At 34.4% G+C, this 14,021-nt stretch overlaps 1 protein-coding gene across 1 annotated transcript; it reads left to right on the top strand.

Moving 5' to 3' along the window:
• The first annotated feature begins 3,717 nt into the window (after positions 1 to 3,717).
• LOC133178156 (zinc finger protein 862-like) lies at positions 3,718 to 4,765 on the top strand. The gene is made up of 5 exons (XM_061312906.1): positions 3,718 to 3,791; positions 3,912 to 4,001; positions 4,110 to 4,275; positions 4,417 to 4,634; positions 4,738 to 4,765. Exons 1-5 carry the CDS (start codon positions 3,733 to 3,735, stop codon positions 4,763 to 4,765), a joined length of 561 nt encoding a protein of 186 aa, XP_061168890.1. The 5' UTR covers positions 3,718 to 3,732.
• The last annotated feature ends 9,256 nt before the right edge of the window (positions 4,766 to 14,021 follow it).

The raw sequence follows: 14,021 nt of genomic DNA, 5'->3' as shown, positions 1-14,021 counted from the left end.
GGTCGATAATTATTAGGGTCTGCATGGTCCTTTCCAGGTTTTGGAATAGGAATTATTGTGGCTTGAGTCCAGGAAGGTGGAAATTGACCTCCTTCCCAGATTGTATTAAAAATTTGCAGAAGACACTCTTTACTCTCTCTAGGAAGATGTTTAATTAATTGATAATGGATTTGATCCGGTCCCACGGCTGTATCGTGAGATTTATCTAAAGATTTTTGTAACTCTTCAAAAGTAAACGGTTCATTATAACATTCTTTGTTTTCAGATGTAAAATCTAATGTTTCCTTTTCTTGTGTATTTTTATATGTTATAAAATTAGAACTCATGTTATTTGTCGAGGAGTTACTGGAAATTGTATTGGCTATTTCATTAGATATTTCCTTCTTATCAGTAATAATTTGATTTCTAACGCTAAGATGTTGATGTTTTTCATGACCTTTTCCTTTTATTTTTCTTATTGCGTTCCAAACCTTATTAATAGGGGTATGTGAATTTAGACTCGAAACAAACTTTTTCCAAGATTTTCGTTTGCTAAAATTGATGGTTCTGCGAGCTTTTGCTCTAAATACACGGAAGTTGCTTAAATTGGTTGACGTAGGTAATCTATTAAATACTAGTAATCGTTCTGCTTTTTGCGAGCTTTTATCGCTTCGTTGCATTCTTCTGTAAACCATGGTTTTTTAGTTCTAGTAGAATTTGTCGAGGTTTTAGGTATGCATTCATTTGCGGAATTTAATAGTATTTCAGTAAATTTTTGAATGGGATCAGGATGGTTTTCAAACTCTTCAGCCGAAATTTTTTAAGCATAAGTATTCAAATTTAGTCCAATCAGCCTTGTTAAATTTCCAGTTTTGAACGTAGTTATTTTCAGAGGATTTGGGTACTTTAAGAATGATTGGGAAATGATCGCTCCCACATGAATCATCATGTACTGACCAACTTAAATCTAGAAGTAAGGAGGGATCTACTAAACTTATATCTATTGCAGAATATGAACCATTACCCGGATGCAAGTAGGTATTTGAGCCGTCATTAAGTATACAAAGATTATGATGAGATATTGCGTCTTCAATTTTTTGCCTTTATCTGTTATTTTATCGCTACCCCATAGCGGATTATGGGCGTTAAAGTCACCCACAATCAGAAATGGAGCAGGGAGTTGTTCTATTAATTTTGCGAGTTCTAAAGGTTGTAATTGATAGTTTGGGGGTATATATACAGAACAAAGTGTAATTGTTTTATCGAGGGGAAAACGTACGGCAACTGCCTGAAGATTTGTTTTCAAACTTATTTGGCTGTGAATATATTTATTGTTGATTGCTATAGAAGTACCGCCTGATGCTCTATCAGTCTGAGCGTAATGGTTATACATACTATAGTTTTTAATATTGATCTTACCTGTTTCTTTCAAATGTGTCTCTTGTAAACAAAGCTACAGGGCAATGGTCCTTAATAAGTAATGATAATTGGTTAAAGTTAACTCTGAAACCTCGACAATTCCCTTGTATAAATATAGGATGATTCATATTTATTTTTTGTTGTAGTAAATGGGAGATATCCTCCCTTTATTTTTATTGGGTGACACACTTCCGACCTGCGAGGAAGAATGACAAGGAGTAACATCCATTTCCTCTAGGGCCCCAAATTTATTGTGAAGAGCGACGAGGTCGTTTGCCCCTTTTGGCAACCGATCTCTCGACTGCTTCTGATTGTTCTTTGAGGGAGATTTATTTTGTCTTCCGGATGATTTTAATTTACCTGCAGCTTCAGACTTTGATGCAGCCGTAGCTACAGGTTTTGGTGCAGCCACAGCTGCATGGCATGCAGAAGCAGGTGATGAAGTAGATTTACCATTGTCAGATGACAAAGGTGCTACATGATCAGATGATGAGGTCTGCTGTAGAAAATCTTTCTCAGAGACCTGAGTAGATACTTCCTTCAAAGAGGATGATTTTACAACAGTTGCGTATGTTAAATGTGGTTTAGGAACGCTGTACATGTTTACTAATTTTTTAGCCTCCGGATATGGTATTCTTTTTTTTCTGTTTTAACTTTCTGTATTTCTTTTTCTTTTTTCCATATCGGGCATTGTTTTGAAGACGCCATGTGATCTCCCTTGCAGTTTTTGCATTTTGGCTTATTTTGACAGGTTTTGCTGTCATGCCCCTCTTCACCACACCTGAAGCATGCTTCAGATCCTTTACAATTCATTTGCCTATGTCCAAATCGTTGACATTTAAAACATCGCAAAGGATTGGGCACAAATGTTTCAATTTTCATTTGATACAACCCAACTTTAATGTTTATTGGGAGAGTTTGCATACAAAAGGTTAAAAGGTAAGTGTTTGTTGGTTCAACAACGTCATTACGCTTTTTTGTGAATCGTTTTACAGAGATCACTCCCTGGGATTCCAATTCATGTTGGATTTCCTGTTCAGGAATGCCATTCAGGTCGTGATCCCTGTCAAACAAAATACCTCTGCTCTGGTTGAGTCCGCTATGGACCTTTCCAACTACAGGGATATCTGCCAACATTTTTAAAGCCAACAAAGAAGTTGAATGTTGTTTTTTGGTAACTTCAATAAGAAGAGCACCAGATTTCAACTTTTTTACAGATTTGGGCGTACCAATAATTCCTTGTGTACCTTTTTGTATAACAAAAGGTGATACTTTGGTAAGAGGCTTTGAATTTTGATCTGATAGCTTTGTTTAAAGCGTGATGAAGCGAGGCCAGTGTTCTACAACAAAGTTGAGCTGTTCATCGTTAAAAGTAATTTCTAATCCTGATGGGTAACAACGTTTTTTTGAGTTTGAAGTAGCCATGGTTAGATGAAAAACGTTCATAATCCTTGCTCCCCGCCCGCATCGGAGCGCCAACAAGGACGATATCTAGTCAAACGGATATCCAGTAAGACAGACACCAAGAGGACACAAAGAAACTATACTCAGACATGATATGCCTGATTGACCCTGAGCCACCGGTTAATATAAATATATCAACATGGAAACGTCGTTGTATTGGAAATTGCAAAATGAATCCGATATTTATAAAAAAAAAAATTGCAAAACATCAATACTTAGGCATGCAGATATTATCAGCTCGGCGTGACTAGCCGATTGATCAAGTCGGGCCAAACTTGACCTCCCGTCTAGATGAATATGGGGCCAAAGTGAAGTGTTGGTCATGTCAGGTGCGTTACACCCAGCACCTGCAGACCTCAGCCACCAGGATCCCCTTCTCCACCAACACAGGTCGCAACCCACGGCCAACAGGTTGCCCCATTTAGTCGCCTTTTACGACATGCAAGGAGGTGCCGGGGACCTATTCTTGTCACCCCGGGTCCCCACGGGGGAAAATAAGCGAAGAAAAGAAGGAGGTTCAGCAAAAATATGAGTCTGAAAAGAGATTTCGAACATTCCAAACATCGTGGAGATCCACGTTTCCATGGCTAGTGTATGAGCCAGATAGAGATGTCATGACATGTCATATAATTATATATGCTTAAATTATGTGAAAGTTTAAGTTGATAAATAGATAAAAGTGTATTTTTCACAGGATTTCACATACTTTGCTGGGTTAAAGCATGTAAATAAAGCAGATGCTGAAGGAATTTCCAGAGCTATCTCGGGTCTCATGGATGAAAGATTTGGATCCCTCTGGCGTTCCAAGGTTGTTGCCATGGGTACTGATGGAGCCTCAGTTATGGTGGGAAAAAAGGAGGTGTGGTTAGGATGATCAGTGACATGACAGAACGTCCGTTTGTTAAAGGGATACACTGCTCAGCACACAGGTGATTTCTACAAATCTTTATGTTTTTGCTCATTTTACAATTTACATTGATATAATGATATGTATGTAAATTATTTAGTTATTAGATCCAGTTTCAAATGCTTTGCTGTCTTTTTTCAAGGTTTGAATTGGCATACAAAGATGGTACCAAAGATATTCCAATACATAAGAAGTGTGAACTACTTCTTCTAAACTTATATCTATTCTACAAGTAAGAGGAGTTTTTCAATTAATTTTAGAAAGTAGTCTAAATTAAACAATTATTTTATGAGGGTGATGAAATTAAAAAAAAACCCTTTGGGGGGGGGGGGGGATTTAGATATAGTTCACTGAATAGAGCAAACCTTAAAATAGCATTTGATTCTATTGGGAAAAAAATGTTGGTCCCAACCCGTGTAGGTGGAACAAGGTGGTTACCCCATACTGAGAGGGCTTTGAAGCATGTGATCACTGGATATGATGGCATTGTGCTTCACCTCGAACAGGTACACTGTATCTTTCAAGTTTGTTGTTTTGTCCTCACATACTGTGTAGTAGTTAATGGACATGTGTATTTATATTAATTTGAATATTAAGAGAATTTTTTATTGTGTTTTTCACAATCATATATACCCTATCTAAACTAGATGCAACAGAATCCATCCAAGGAATCCAGTGCCAAAGCACGAAACTTCTTGAAACTTCTGAAGGATAAAAGTGTCATTTTATGGCTACACTTTATGATGGATGTGGTCAAAAGTCTCGGTGCCGTCTCTATGAAGATTCAGGATCAACAGAGTACCATTGCCGATATCTACAGTGAATTAGACAGCGCAAAAGCAATTTTGAACAAGTTCAAGAGAAGGTATAAAATCATAGATTTAATGTGTATTGCACGTAGCTGAAAACCTTCATTTAATCACTTAACCTGTTATCCACCTTGCTTATCTCTGATTTGCTTTTTGTAGTGCTTGTAACAGTAATTTATTTACTTGAAATATTGCATGTATCTCAGCTATTATTCCCTGCTATTGTAGAATAGTTGCTATAATCTGCACCACTCTATAGCTAACCTGCTTTCTTCCTCAAATTAAATTAAACACACACAGTAATGGTCCATTCTTGAGGGTGGTGGCTGAAGACAGTTTGCATGTCATTGAAGGCAGAAAAAACAAATTGCTTGACTCCTTGATAAATAGTATCGATAATAGATTTGCTGGTGATTTCTCTATGTTTAGTGCATCGTCTATTCTACTAATTCAGAAATGGCCATCACATATGAGTAATGATCCTGGTAAAACATTCTCATGATACAATTTTGGAAGTTACCTAGGAATATACAAATTGATGTACATTTATTTATCATTTGGGTTAAATTTAAAATAACCATATAATTTTTTTTCATATATTTATTGAAATAAAGACTTTGGGGATGAAAATTCGCAACAACTTGTTACATCTGCTAGATCAGCCCTAGAGGCATGTTGTCCTTCTATTGACATCGAGGGGATAGAACTTGAATGGACACGGCTTAAAACATCTCTGATAAAATACAGGTTTGTCTTATGTTCAATAGTAAGTACGTTTTTCTTTGGCAAAGGTATTCATTTCAAAATATTTATTTTGAGATTTATATTTTATTTGATGAAATTATGTTCAGGTCAATCTCAAGTCTAACCTGGAAACGATTTTATGAGGATTTTGGAAGTGACTATCCAAACTTTTTTCATTTCATTGATTATTTGCTGACACTACCAGGATCATGTTGCTGCAGAGAGAGGCTTCTCCCAGTAAATTCCAATTTAATTTGTACAATAAATTAAAAGTTTCTTCTTGAAGTTTTTTTAATTTAAAAATAAATAATTCATCATCTTACAGTATGAAACTTGTGAAAAATGATTGGAGATCCAGACTGGGTGAAGCAAATATGAGTGATTTAATGCTAGTCTCCCTGGAAGTAGAAACCATTGATCAGTTTGATCCCCTTCCTGCAATTCATTTGAGGTATGCAGGGGGAGAGAGGGCAAGGAGACCTTTTTACAAAGATGAACTAAATGTTATTTAATAAGTTGCTAATTTTGTTGGTTTGGAATTGTATTTCAGCTTTTGCATGTAAATATTGGCTATATGCATTCATGTTAATCATTCTTAGAAAAGCTGTATTCCAAGAGAAAAGATGACGGTGAGTAGGGATGGGGATGTTGAAGCAGTGCAGGAGGCAAGAGGAGGAAGTGCAAGAGGAAGACGGAGACGAGGCTGATGAGATTCAGATTGCATCTTTAGAGTGCTATGATAATGATGATGATGATATTGAATCTGCTTTAAGTAGAAAAGACTTGATAGAACTACAAAAAAATCTTATGCTATGCTAATTGAAATGATGATGTAGTGAAATGAAATAAATTTAGTAAAGTAAAAGGTAATATGTGTTCATATTAATTGCATTTAATGAGCCTGAAGAGCATGGAATAAATTTATTCAACAAAAATTCAAACATTAATGAAGGTCCACCAGATTTTGAGAAAGTCCACCAAAAATTCTTGACCAGTGGACCTGCGGTCCACCAAGGTAAAAAAGTTAGTGTCAAACCCTGAAGAAACCAGAACTTCTGAATCAACATTTTTGATCAAATTTCCTTTCAATTTTTCATTGCATAACATTGATAATCATTTGTATTTTCTATTTATAGATTTTAGTACAGACCAGTTTTCAAGAAATTGAACTTGAATGTTAAAAAACTTTTTTTTTTATAGAAATAATAAAAAAATGTACAATGAAAATAATCATTATTTTGTTGTATTTCAAATCTAACACAATATTAAAACGGGAATGTTTCAAGTGAATGAAATGTAAGACAATAAATTGAAATTCGCAGCACAGTTAAGGCTACAAAAAGGAGGCGGGGCCTAATTTTTACGGGAAATGTTAACTATGACATCACACAAAACTATGAACCCTTAAAAATACCCAAAAATGAGGTGATTTGCAATTTTAAACTGTAGGAGATGATTTAACTACATCAAAACTTATTATAACATGTGTTTTTGTTGTTAATTCCCACTTTGCAAGGTTTAAACAAGTCACTGATCGCACTGCGCTTGTCGATATGACGTCATTCTGTAAAACTTGACGCAGTTTGTAAGCAGTGAGAGGCGGATCAAGTAATATTTTCACAACGAAGAAATGTATTTTAAAATTAAATAAAATATTTTTGGCAGATTTTTAAGAGGCCATTAATTTAGATACAATGTCCTTTTTATGATTTTCTTCATATATTTTCCGTTCATTTCCTATTTAATGGATACTGCCGTATATTTGTATGCAGGTACATTAGAGGATAACCTAAGGGTCTTAAGAGGCAGTCCACCAAAAAACCAGGCAATGGGTGGCACATCGCATGTCATGGATTTTAATTATTTTTTGCGTGTAGACTTATTAAAGCAAATGTTTACACATGGCAATATCAAATTTTTTTAGTGTTCCTCTAGTCCTATTTTTGGTAAGTGCTTAATTTTAAGTGCAAAAAGGTCAACAAGTTGGTTAAAAATTTACTACGTTTTTGATTTGTTTTATTTGAAGCAGATACTCAAAAACTGGATATGTCAATAAATATTATTTATAGTATAAACCCTTATCTTTTATAATATCAATGAATAAGACACCAATTTATATATCTTTAGAAAAAAATTATGTGGTCTAAATTTGAGTTAAGCAAGTGACTTTATGAATTCACTATCCAATTTTCATTACGTTCTAAAATCCAATACATTTAAATGTCAAAACTTTCTCTTCATGTTATTATGAATACAAAGTACAAATTGTTGAATCAATTTAAAAAATTGGTGGGAACAGGTATATTGAGAGAAATAAGACGCGTCAAATTATCTACTTTTTATAAATTTATCCAAATTAAACCGATCCCGACCGGAATTATATAAAGAAGAAAGCTACTATGATTTCATCATGAAACTTGGTTGTTTTGTTTTAATATGGTTTACAAATTACTTGATTTATTTTTAAACATGTTTTCTAGGTGGCAATTACCATTAATTTGATAACTTAATAATTTTGCATTAATTTCGATCGGGATCGGTTTTATTTCAATCGGGATTGGTTTCTATATTAAAAATTAGAAATATTTTCTAAAATCGGCTCTTCGTTGTATTTTATCGTAGGAAAATGTCTGTATTTTATTTCTTTTCTGTGAGTTACATGTTTTAGATGATTTTATCCATAGATTACATATATCTTGATACACACCTATTTAAAAAGATATTTATTTCATGTAACAATTAATAGCAAATTTAAAGCTTAATAAAATATCCCATTTCCAAGGAAAATATTTTTCTAAATTATCTGGACTAAAAAAGAAAATCTAAAAAAAAAAAAAAAAAAATAGTCCTGCAGTGGCGAAATTATACATGCACGTACTTTAATCCAGCAAGTATTTTTTTTATGTGTACAGCCTCGGCTTTAATCCAATTTTTTTCATTCATTCATCATATTAAGGAATATTTCATGCTCTAAGAAATTTAATTTGAAATAAATAAGAAAAAACCTGTACACTTACATACATATAATCATGATAACAGAGCCCAGAAATGATCGCACGAAAGAAAAGGGGGGGGGGTTTCCTCTGGGCGGCATCCGTTTTGTAACTGGTTTGATAATAATGAGATATTTTGGAAATTTACCAACCTACTGACTTATTTTTACTCAATATAAAGTATTAGGATATGTGGAACAATTGTCAAATTTTAAAAACGAAAATAAAAAAAAATGTTCCATTGACTCATCTGCCTTCTTAGTGTCAGCTTGAAGTGGGGCATCCAGCAGTAGAATTGGCAACATTTTCCTCATTAATTAGTAAATTTATAGATTTCTATAACTTTTTTTCTATTTCAGATTTTACATTTTTAAAAAAATAAAGTCTAAACAGAATCTGAACCACCGACACTAATAGTAAACAACCATTGCTAATATTATTGAAGTGGGATGTGACGAGTACTTCCGTTCTTACAACTGTTAAAACTTATTCGGTCCGACAGTCGTATAATGCTGATATTTGATATTACTGCAATTAAGTTAACATATTCAAATATTAACAACACTTCATGAAGTGCACATCTCGACTTTGCTGAATTTAATGTTGCGTAAATTTGGAATATTCATTATTACTGAATAATAAGAAATAATCCTTAATCTTTTCACATCCAAATTTTATCAATTTAATCCTATTATGATTACTGTAAAGACGTATTGTACATGTATAAAACTACTTATCAATACTGACTTGTTTTAAAACATCTATATCTGAGGCACCGCCCGTGAATAAAATACATTCTGGATAACAATATTATTTAATGCACTCAGAAAAGTAATTGGACAGAAAAGAGAAATTATTTAACGTAACTTTTTAAAAATCTTTTTCTTTGCACGTTTACATAAATTTACCAACTTCCGCGGAATATTTGCAACTATTGTGACGCAATATTAGATAGGTATTTGACGTCACTGATACATCAATGGAAACTTGGTTTCAACCTGAATAATAAAGCAAATTTTAGACTAAATATTATGATTGGAGGTGAAAATTAGTTCCGTTTTTGAAAATAAACCAATTATTTTTGGTTGAATGATATTCTTTAGCGTATCAGTTCTAAATTTCTCACAGGGGTTTTGATAGTAAGATGTTTAGATGATTTCCCGATGCTACGGGAGATAACTCTTGCATCACAGAATTTCATAAAAATGACTGTCTATTTTGCAAGAAAACTACTATTGAAAATATTTTTCCCACTGATTTTATTTTTTAAATTGAAAGATGAAATATTTCTTGATTTAGTTTGAAGTGAATTATAGATCTGTTGAAAATGTATTAGAATTTACAGTTCTTTGTTTCCGCCCTACATTCAATGGTTTATATAGGGGAATTCAAGAACACAAAACAAAACGATATTTTAGTAAATAAGCTTTTTTCAAACAAATCTTTACTTACATTATTCCATATGGACTACATTAATATCATTTTCAATAAAATATCAAATATTCGTCACATTCGATGTGCTGCCTATTAATACAAAACTGCCTGGTTTTCTGGTGGACTGCCTCTTAATAAATCGATCTAGTGCAAGGGCATACCCTCAATGGATCGTGACAAGTTTTTAATCATAAACTCTAGAAGTATTAAGCTATTTGAAAAAGTGCTGCGATCCTGCTGAAATGTTGAAAATGAATTAATTATTTCTATATTTAATGAAGCTGACCGGCAAAACAATCTGATTAAAATCAGATCCTTTCATCCGCTCACATAGATACATGTAGCTACACAAGGATCTGAAGAAACCCCATTCAGGGTCATCTCCTGGTGACCTTTCAATTATCCAATAAAACGTTTGCTTAAGAGAATTTAGAACTATCGGAATTCAGTTACAGAAATGAAAGACCCAATGATACACGAACGGAAAATCATAACCTGGTTTCCGTAGCCTGTCAGAAGAACGACCACAGTCTTTTCTGTTCAGAAATATATTTAGTATTTGCTTTTGCCTTTTTTTTTTTTTTTAGCTCTTTGTTTTGTACGAAACGGTAAGATCTCCCCCACGGCTACTTTCACATTCATTTTTCCGAATGTCGCTTAAGTACGATCTCTCTGATTGGTCAACATTTTAATGAATATTCTTATTAGAAAGGTCAACAGGAGATGACCCTAAATGGGGTTTCTTCAGATCCTAGTGTAACGATCTATGTGAGCGGATCAAAGGATCTGTGGATCTTTTCACAAAAAATCTTACGACATATTTTTATCTTAAGTGAAAACTTATGATAAAAATCGTTTTCACAAAAATTCTTAAGAAATTCTTAAGTGCAAAACCGGTCGTAACTTTACGAGAGCCCCAACCCTCTCTTAAGTATTTTAAAACAGATATAATTGTAAAAATATAACCACAAAAACCAAAATACACATTAAATTGAACTTTTTTTAAGCAACTTCCATTAATATTTTATATTTTTTTCACAATCAATGTCGAAAAATTAAATGAAATACACTACAAAATATTTACGATTTATTTAAGTTTCACTTAAGATTTTCGTTTGACCTACTTTTACGTCAGACTTGTGATTTGATTGTGACGTCAGATTTTAAACTTCCCTGCTTCACAAACGATTGCATTCGATATTTGTTGTCAGTAATGTTTGTTATGCTGACATATGTTGAAAACTAAGTTTTATTTTTATTTTCACCCATTGATTTAAGGATAATAAAGCATATTGAAGTCGTTGCTAGGGATGAAGTCTGTCGTAAGTAAAATCTTAAGTTCAATCTGCTACGAATGCTTTCGTGAAACGCACTTAAGATTTGTCGTAAGAGATTCTTAAGTTAAAATCCTATGCAGAAACTTAAGATTTTTTGTGAAAAGGTCTACTGATTTTAATCAGATTGCCGGCAAAATATTCAGTATGTGTTCATACAAATATGATTTTAACAATGAAACAGTAGAATCTATATAGGATCGCAGCACTTTTAACAAATTACAATGGGTGTTGAAACTATTTGAAAATTAAACTTTGAATTTTACCTTGGTTACTGAGTATGCCCTTGCACTATTGAAATTTATAGGTGACCTCAATACTGCAAGTATATGTGCAAAAATCCTGTGACTGCCACATCATGTGACAAGTCTAAATAGAAAATCTAATCGTCCTCAATATGTAGTTAATAACCATAATTTCATTTGTCCGATATTAGTTAAGTACAAAAAAAGAATCACTATCCTAAAAAAGAATATATTTTGTAACATGAAAAATCGCCGATATTTCCATTGCGCACCTTAAAATGTACTGCGAAATTGAGAAATTGAAATTCATTTAAAAATAAAGGAAATATATCTGCATTCTGGGAATGTTGTTAATGGTCATGACCGTACGCATATACCGTAGGTATATTGCCTATAAAGCAATTACAAACCTCGGGAAATCTCCCGATAGTTACAGACCAATTGCTCTCCTTCCTTGCTCGTTTAAAAAGTGATTGAAAAGTTTATTCTCACTAGGAGTCAAACTTACTGCCCTCAATCTCATTTCCTTGTTCTCAACAACAAAGTTTCCAGCAAAAACTTGGGTGTCTAACAGCGTCCTTTAATTTGCAAGAGACTATTTTTCACAACATTGATCACAATAGCTCTGTTTATGTTGCCTATCTAGACACACAGAAAGCCTTTGACACTGTATGGAGGCACGGCCTCATGTGCAAACTTCACGAACTCGGAGTATCGGGCACAATGTGGTCTTTGATACATGACTGCCACTCCAACACATACTTCTCAGTTGTAGTTAACCAGACCAGCTCCCAATGGTTTCAAGTATCACAAGGCGTCCGACAGGGAGGGGTAGTTTCGACTTTCCTGTATCTCGTATTCATTGATGGTTTACTATTAGAAATTCAAAACCTTAGTTTGAACATCGGAGTCTTCAACGTTCAAAGTTCAAACCCAACCTTAGCAGATGACATCTGCGTCATTGCTCCCACTCCACGTGAGCTCCAAAAAGTTCTGGACAGTGTATTCCAATACTCAACACGCTGGCGGTTTACTTTTAATGCTGCAAAATCCAATGTTCTTTACTTCCATCAAAAAGGTCCCAATCCTGCTGACACTTTAAGCTGACATCTCGGTAAAGAACGTATTGAATTTTCCAACTCATACAATGATCTTGGAATTCTCTTAAGCTTCAATTTTGACCCTGGAGAAAGAACATTTAATGCGTGCAGGAAAAGGCGACAAGCATATTTTGCTCTTAAAACGTCCGAACAGCTCAACCCCATAACAGTGGCCAAAATGTATTTAAACAGTTGTCTTACCATCAGTTCTTTATGGAAGTGAATTATGGTGCGATCTTCGGACAAAGGACATTAGGTCACACAACGCATTCCAACAATTCGTCGTTAAACATGTTATGGGACTGTCCCATCATACCAGATCAGACAATGGCGAAAGCCTTCTAGGTCTGCAAGAAACTGCAATTCTTGGCCGTCTCTGTGAACTCAACACAACTTACAAAGCGTATATTAATCATTCGTCTGTTCTCCTACTTGTTCAATGCCAGTACTAAGCATTATGGGTTTTTTCAAGACATCATTCCCATACTGTTAAAATACAATTTATACCACGTGTTAACTGATTATCTCGAAAGTGGATTCTTTCCCAGCAAGTTTCAGTGGAAGACATCAGTGAGATCCTCCATCATTTCTTTTCACTCTGCCTCTAGGCGCAATCGAATGCTTGCCGATCCTGACTTTGCTCAATTTAACATTCTCTGTACAGGCAAACCACCTAAGCATCTGGGGGTCATTCCCAATAATATTCATGAAATTGTACTGTGTAAATTTATTGTACAACTATGGACCCTCCTAGATACACCGCCGGAATCGTGCTGTATCTCTGCAAAATCCGAACGTGTTCGAGCACATTACTACAGTTTGCCCGGAAACATCTCTGTATCGCGATGCCTAGTGGGAAACTGTGATTGAAGACTACGACATCTCACTAGGCGCCGAGCTATCGGGACTGTCAGAAAGTGAATTATACTTGTTTCTTCTCGGTGCTAGATGTCTAACTACCTAATTACATTCGGACTATGACACGCCAGGACTCCTTAATTCTTCTTAATTTTCGTTTTATGAGATGTGGCAGCGGCGTATTACAGAAAACAGCGTTCCCTTGAATGGACCGGACAGTTGTAGCCCATGTGCACTAACTCCGTTGCAAACTTACATGTGAACATCTCCCAGATTAAGTTCATCTTTTTGTTAACTTTAGCACTCATGTACAAGTTAGCACTTATGTGAAGTTACTTTCTTTGAATGTGTATTTTTGTATAATTAATGAATCTCCAATAGGAGGAAATAAAGAAAGAATGAATGACAATAAATTGAAAATTGAGAAATTGAAATTCATTTAAAAAATAAATAAAAATTCTTCAAAAATAAAGGGAAAATATCAGCATTCTGGGAATTTTGCCGATATATAGAATACTATAGAAAACATAGCTACCATATGCCTGTGCTCCCTCAATAATAACGTCTGATGACCTTTTTTTTTTATTTGATTGTCAAAGAATTTTTGGTAGCTGATAGTGCCCCCAACTGAAAATGTATGGTTGTCCTCCCCCCCCCCCCCCCAACTGATATTGCTTCCTACGGGCCTGATGGTTCCACACAATAATGAAGTATTGATATGAAAAAAATCATTTT

The sequence above is a fragment of the Saccostrea echinata genome, unplaced genomic scaffold (genome assembly GCF_033153115.1).
Source record: "Saccostrea echinata isolate AGI-Se365-2 ecotype Australia unplaced genomic scaffold, CSIRO_AGI_Sech_v1 ptg000002l, whole genome shotgun sequence".
In the NCBI taxonomy this organism is placed as follows: domain Eukaryota; kingdom Metazoa; phylum Mollusca; class Bivalvia; order Ostreida; family Ostreidae; genus Saccostrea; species Saccostrea echinata.
This window is presented reverse-complemented; position numbering and strand designations above follow the sequence as displayed.

Bases quoted from the DNA above. Each gene is read 5' to 3' on its own strand.
- LOC133178156 (XM_061312906.1), top strand. From the start codon at position 3,733: ATGATCAGTGACATGACAGAACGTCCGTTTGTTAAAGGGATACACTGC. The intron at 3,792-3,911 runs GTGATTTCTACA...TCTTTTTTCAAG, and splicing joins ATACACTGCTCAGCACACAG to GTTTGAATTGGCATACAAAG. The intron at 4,002-4,109 runs GTAAGAGGAGTT...GGGGGGATTTAG, and splicing joins AACTTATATCTATTCTACAA to ATATAGTTCACTGAATAGAG.